General features: G+C 34.3%; 1 protein-coding gene across 1 annotated transcript; it reads right to left on the bottom strand.

The window, feature by feature from the left end:
• Positions 1-1,248: 1,248 nt before the first annotated feature.
• Positions 1,249-6,465, bottom strand: LOC122582282 (protein cereblon). The gene is made up of 10 exons (XM_043754652.1): positions 6,161-6,465; positions 4,755-4,837; positions 4,599-4,676; positions 4,393-4,505; positions 4,225-4,290; positions 3,681-3,782; positions 3,162-3,603; positions 2,420-2,625; positions 2,175-2,338; positions 1,249-1,602 (listed from the first exon to the last, which is right to left on the bottom strand). Exons 1-10 carry the CDS (start codon positions 6,316-6,318, stop codon positions 1,467-1,469), a joined length of 1,548 nt encoding a protein of 515 aa, XP_043610587.1. The 5' UTR covers positions 6,319-6,465; the 3' UTR covers positions 1,249-1,466.
• Positions 6,466-6,963: the final 498 nt, after the last annotated feature.

The raw sequence follows: 6,963 nt of genomic DNA, 5'->3' as shown, positions 1-6,963 counted from the left end.
TATTATTTCTTATCCTAAGGTGTGTTTGGTCAATGTTTTAAATACTGGTATATACCGGCCGGTACTACCGGTATTTGAGAGTACTCCGGTATTTTCATCTCGATATTTTTCCGGTATTTTCGCTATTTCATACCGGCCGGTATTTCCGGTATTTCCGGTATTTTCTGGTATTATCGTTCTGGTATTTCCGGTATTTTCATTTTTTTTTTTTGAAATTTTTTAAATATTTGTTTATGATACTTTAATGTTAGTTTTTGTTATTTGTGTAATTTAAACCTTATATTCTGTTATGAAATACCCATTTGTTATTATTTTTGAGTGAATTATAATTGTTTTTTGACTATTTTTGTTAAATTGTAACGAATTTTGTAGAATAATAATAAACTAAACTAAAATAGTCATACCGGCCAGTATTTTCGGTAATTCCGATAATACCGGTAATACCGGAAATTTTTTTCAAACCGGTATGATTAAAATACCGGTTTTTAAAACATTGTGTTTGGTTCGTGAATTAATCATTTGGAAATGAAATCCCATATTTGATCAAATAAAATGGTGGGATTTGAAGTCCATGAATTTACCCCAAATCTCTTTGCTTATAGGATTTTGAAAATGGGAGTGGTTGGATTATAATCGCATAAGAAAATTTTAGAAAATATATCTATTTACCCCCGTTAAATTTTTGAATAAACAATTCGATAAACCCAAACTATTTCTCTTTTATTTATTAATTTAAAATATATTTACTTATTAAATCTATAATATCTTTAATGAAACTATTAAAACAAACATCTTTAAGACCTTAACCATTAAAATAATTATTTACATCAATTACTTAAATAAATTTTACATTAAAAATCACACCGTCGCGACCGCCACCCGTCTCTGCCACCGCCACTCGTCGTCGCCGCCACATCGCTCGGGCACATGTCTAGTATGGATTAAATATATCACGTCTAATTTTGAATTTGAAGTTAAATACCTAGTATAACTTTTAGAGTATACACAATAGAAAACTAAAAAAAGTTGAATACCCTATCATGCAATTTCACATTATATAAGCAAAAAAAAAAAAACTAAACATAAGGCTTTAGCTTTAAGATGAAAATGGGGTTACTCGACTGATGTAAGCTACATATTTTTTTAAGGTGTCACTCTGTTCATAAGGCATGGTTAAAATTACCATATTAAACATGAACAAACTTTCCTCTGTTATAGAAAATATGATGTGTAAGTATTACGAAATGATTTAACATAAAACACTAGCAAACTTATTACCAGAAACAAATGACAGTATGACACTGTATTAAGGATAACATTACTCGCCAGAAAACTTTTAGTGAATTACTCCAGCTGTTTAAGATTTCGAAAATAAAAACCAAGATGGACTAGAAACGATGTCATACAAGTTTTGATGCCTGCAAGTGCATGATTAATGGGATAAGCCAGTTGATTGTTGTGTGGGCTCAATGTGTATCATCTGCTACTTGAGAACTCCGGATGCCCCAAAATGAACGAGGCTTCAGTTTCTTCTGTGTAGCTGTGAAAAGCCAGCCCATCTGATATTCACATGTCGCACAATATGCTACCGTCCATGCATATCTACATAGAACAGACAATTATCTGCGAATGAGCAATTAACTAAACAGGGATCACATAGTTTTTGAAAATATTGGAGGTGGAAAAAAGAGTGAGTAGGAAGAATTGGGTAATGGGTCAAAACAGCTAATCTATGAAGCAAGAAATTGGGTAATGGGTCAAAACAGGGATCACATAGTTTTACCCTAATCAATTTCTTTCCACAAACTTACACTTCCTATAAATAATTCGCGTGTCATGTATGACTATATCATTCAATGGGTAGGATTTGACCTCAATCACTTTCTTTTCACATACTTAAGATTTCTACAAATAATTAGTGTATCATATGTGAATATATTATTCAGATTTAATCAGATAATAATCTGATATTTCAATAAAATGCTTTTGAAGGTTTTGTACAGTACAAGTATTCATATCATTAACTTGTCAACCCATTAAACCAGTTGTTTGAGAAGAGCCGAAATCAACTTCTTCTCTCACAATTCATACGATATCAATAACGTTTGGAATATATAGTAATATTATGGGTCGAACAAAAACATGTAGAATAAGAACAAAATTTAGTGAAATACCCAGGAAACCAGCTATACTCTTTTGTGGGAACCCCAACTAGTGCTAATCCATTTGCTTTTAGAAGCGTCATGATTTCATGTACATAGCCACTCGGGTTCACATAAGCGCCAAGAGGCCCTTCAATAGACATCACCAACATATCACTACGGTTCGCAATCAAAGTCTGAAACAAAAGAATAGTTTTCTATGATGTAATAGTCTTAACATAACTTTAATGAATGTAATCAAGATGTGTAACAAATACCTGACAGCTTCTGCATTTGATTTTATCAAAATTTTGAAGCAACTCAATTTCACGACGTAACCGATACGAAATTCCATCGATCTCCAAAAGCTCTTGTCTTGTTGACTCTGACACGGGAATCTTACTTGCAACATGAAAAGAAAGAAGACCGGGCTTCCTGACGAGTGCATCCATGCTCGGTGTCCCTACTACTTTTGTCCACATGTCTGCAAAATTCTTTCGTAAGGGTCACAATATATGAGAGATTCATTCACATTCCCCAATCATCATAAGGCAAAATCTCATTAAAAATAACATTTTGAAACAAAACATGTTTTATTTAACAAGTCATGATTTAGAGTCTGCCAATATAAGTAAACTGCACTCGTGTAGCTGGAAGTATTTACACCCTGTTATGATAAGTAAAACGCACTCATGTCTTTATTGCCAAACATAACTCCTTATCTGATAACTATGGTACTAGAGATGCAGTGGTTGCAATAAGTAAGTTGCACTCACTGTTACAATAACCCTATTCCTACTGGCCCAATGACTCTCTATGTTGTCATTGTCTTGAACATTTCAAACATGGCATTTACTGTTGGAGAGAGAGACTTTTTGAAATCTATAAGAAGAAACAAACTCAAGACTTGTATAAGGTTCTCTATTTTTATTATCAGTTGGTGCAACATCCACAAAAACGATTAAAGATTCAACTAAGTAGCTATGTGCAGAGGAGAAAAAGATGGTAAAGTTGAAGTACCTGATAACCTTTGAGCAAGACAATAGGAGTCATGCATCTGATAAACCCAATTAGGCCAATATGCTCTTGGGCATTCTCTAAGAGCACGTAATGAGTGATTTCTCCTTTTTGTCCCACTATTATTGATGGAACGGAATGGACTAGGCTTTTCTGATTTAAGCTTAGGTTTATGCATAGGCCTCTCATCATCACTACTTGATTCACCAAACAAATTAGATTGATAAGAAGTAACAAGTGCAGAGCTATGCAATCTCCTTTCAGTTAGTGATAATTCACTCTCAAAACTATCGTCTGAATCATTGTCCTGATCTCCATGAACTAGTAATTTAGAGTGAGAAACATTAGCCGCTGACAAGTTCTTTAACGGTGCTAGATCTCCAACAGCATCTCGTGGCATCCTTAATGGCAAATCTTCTTCAATGATTTGAATCTCACCACATGGCTACAAAAAGTTTAACTATTACCAAGTCATATGTATGAAAGAATATCCAGGAATTGATGGTAAAGACGAGAACATACTGCTCCTTCAATTTCAATCCAGCGACGCTTTAAACGAAACCGCTGCTGGCCACGGGTAACTACATTTATGGAACCATCGTCCAAACGCCGATATTGCCGAATCTGAGACAAAAAAAAAAAAAACTTCAATTTGATATCACAATTAGGGGCTAAGTGCATAAGAACGTAACCAACTTTGGTCTAGTTTCCAATTTATGTAAACCAAGTTTTTTAAGCCAAATTGCCAGAAAAACCCATCGATATCTCAAAAACAAATTATGATAGGATTTACAAGAGGTGACTAACCAAAAATGGCAGCTAATGTGTCATTAACTTTTGACTAAGTTGGCTTCGTTTTTTGGTGTGATGCTTGAAAAGTGATCATCTTGGGCTATTAACTTTAATGATAAACTTCAGATGTTTTTATATTTAAAAAAAAAAAAAGACTTTGAACTCTAATAGTTTTTTGCCCCAAAAAAAGTTGAAACTGAAACGGAAATTTGTCCAAAGTTGGTTACCATGTGATGCAGTTACCCCTATATTAAAGCATGAGTTGTGCCTACACCTCAGCCGTTGTCCCAGTGGTTGCAAATCTTATTCTCCCGTCGTCACCATCCCGATACACACGAACCTGGACAAGTTTTAGATGTCCCATGTCAACACAACCAGAATAGAAATCGTTCTAGAATCATATGGCTGCTAAGAAAACGTCAACACGTCAAATATCACATACCACGCCTATGGTGTAAGGAGTTTCAACTTGTTTCAGTGCTCGATCCACAGCAGCTATAAAATTAGGTTGAATTACTCTCAGTGGAAGAGTTGCTTCTGGGAACAAAACCACACCTGAATTGCGAATACCATTATTAAGTATGAGCTGAAAATAAAGCACATTAAACATGTAAAAGCATAAGATGTAGCAAATGCCTAAATGCATACCTTCAAGATAAAATAGTGGTACATGCAATAAAACACCACCATCCAGGAAAGTGAGCCTATTATGAGTATCTTCAACCTCTGATATATTTTATGTGACAAGTTAGGCCTCTTGAGTATAATATAAGAGGTCAAAATGAAAGCTCATGAGATGCTTACCACCAAGGTAAGAGTGCATAGAAGCCAAAGAAGTATTAAAGGTATATCCACCAGATGCAGTTGTCCCAGCAAATGCGCGGTCACTGGGATTGTCAACAAGAAAAGCATAAGGGACAGAACATAGAAAACAGCCATAGCTATGTACCAAAAGAAATTGCAAAAGGTCCTTAGATTTACACATATGATACATGTTATTGTCAAATTATATATAATGTAAAATGCAGACAGACTCAAAACCTGAAAAAAATCTCTACTTATGACTACGTATATGATAAAAAAGGGTAAAAACATAGCTAAACTATAATTGGCCAAATACTCTACACATAATTTTGTATTGCTAAGTTGACTTATGATACTGCCAGAATAGTTTAATACCATCATGAAACCAGCATTAAACAATGTAAGATCTTTTCGGTTCTTACACTACTCCCAAGTCCCAAATTGATCAAGTATTAGACCTTAACCACTTACCACTCTATAGCAGAGAAGTCAGCTACACCAAAAGTAACATAAATCTTTTATCAACCAAGCAAAGAAGTTATTCGGCACACATGGTATATACACTATAAACCCAAGAAATCATAATAAACCGACATAAGTGAACTGTACTGTCCAGAACGTTATAAAAGAATAAAAACTAAACCAATTGGAAGTCTCAACAAGCAACCCACTAACAATAAAGTTGAAAGAAGAATACCACATCACCCATATGCATATGGAAAAATAGGCACAAAAAAAAAAAAAGGGAAAAATTCTTACTGTGAATTCGGATATACAGGTTATAATTCATTACTTTGTATGTGTTTAGTTCTCTTCCCTATTTATATAAACCTGATACATGTTCATACCACCCGCTACAGAGAGCATCCACAAACATGACCGTATCCCCTCCGGAAGTTAACCGACCGAGTTACAAGCCAGAAGGCTCCATCGAACATCACTCACTCACACACACACACCATTTTTTGATAAATACGGACACATTAACCAGGCCCATTTTACAAACCGAAATTTCAAAAACTACACATCGAATCCAATACACACTCGTAGTCACACGGTAAGTATTAAACTTTCAATATAAGCTTTCATTATAGGCAAAACGTTCACCCAAAAGCGTAATCAGAGCCTAATTTTCAATATTTAGGTTGCTATACACAAATTCTACACATATTAACTAATCGTCGCAAAAGGTTGATAACCGGAAACCCTAACTAATCAGCACACGCCTTCCGAAACCATACGGCAAAACCTAAACGTATTTATATAGTCATCCCTACAGAAATGTGTACACATACATAGCTCATATTGACAATTAAAAACACTAGGCCTAATTTCACAAAAGTATACATAAAATTCCAATAAATTATAAAAAAAATTAAAAAAAATAAAAAATAGAAGAAAATTACTCAATAGGATCATTATCATCGTCGTCGTCGGAAGATTGATGGCCGTGTTCAACTTCTTCGACTTGTAATTCTTCAGAATCCAATTGCCTGATTTGTTCTATTTGATATAATTCCCTTTCTAGAAGCCTCTCTTGCCGCCGCACTTCTTCATCCTCCATTTTCCCCCCTTTTTCCTTTTTCTTTAATTCTTATTTTATTATTATTTAATAAATATAGATATAGATATAGATATATATAGATACAGGGAGTGTGGGAGTGAATGTATTGATTTTATGGTATAGACAGTAGAAGCCCCCCGCCAATTTTGTTATCAAAATGATTTTAATTCTGGAAAAACGTTGGAGTAAGCCGGAAAGAGTTAATTTTAGGGTCGTTTTTATTCTTATTTATTTGCCACGTGTCTCTATCTATTTTTGTTTAAAATGTTTATATGAGTAGAATAAAATAAAATATATTAACCAATTAAAATTAAATATTTATTTGTTTGCGCGATCTGGTATTATAGTAGCGGCAGCAGCGTGTGGTCAATGAAGTTTATATAGAGAGTATATATATATTATTGGTATTTATAGAGAGTAATATCTATTATTATGTTTTATACACATGGGTTAGGCATGGTCATGCCTAGTGGCAAACACCACCACCATGCTTTAGACATGAGCTAGGCATGAAGGTTCTAAGCAAACATTGTCGATCAGGCATGAACGAGAGTGAAAGATATTTAATGGTTTAAAGAGGGATAGGAGAGAGAGTGGGTATGATTGGAGGAAAATTATAAAGGGATGGTGAGACATAAAAAGATA

This window comes from Erigeron canadensis, chromosome 9 (genome assembly GCF_010389155.1).
Source record: "Erigeron canadensis isolate Cc75 chromosome 9, C_canadensis_v1, whole genome shotgun sequence".
NCBI classification, from domain to species: domain Eukaryota; kingdom Viridiplantae; phylum Streptophyta; class Magnoliopsida; order Asterales; family Asteraceae; genus Erigeron; species Erigeron canadensis.
Note: the sequence above shows the minus strand (reverse complement) of the source record. Positions and strands in the feature narration are given on the sequence as shown.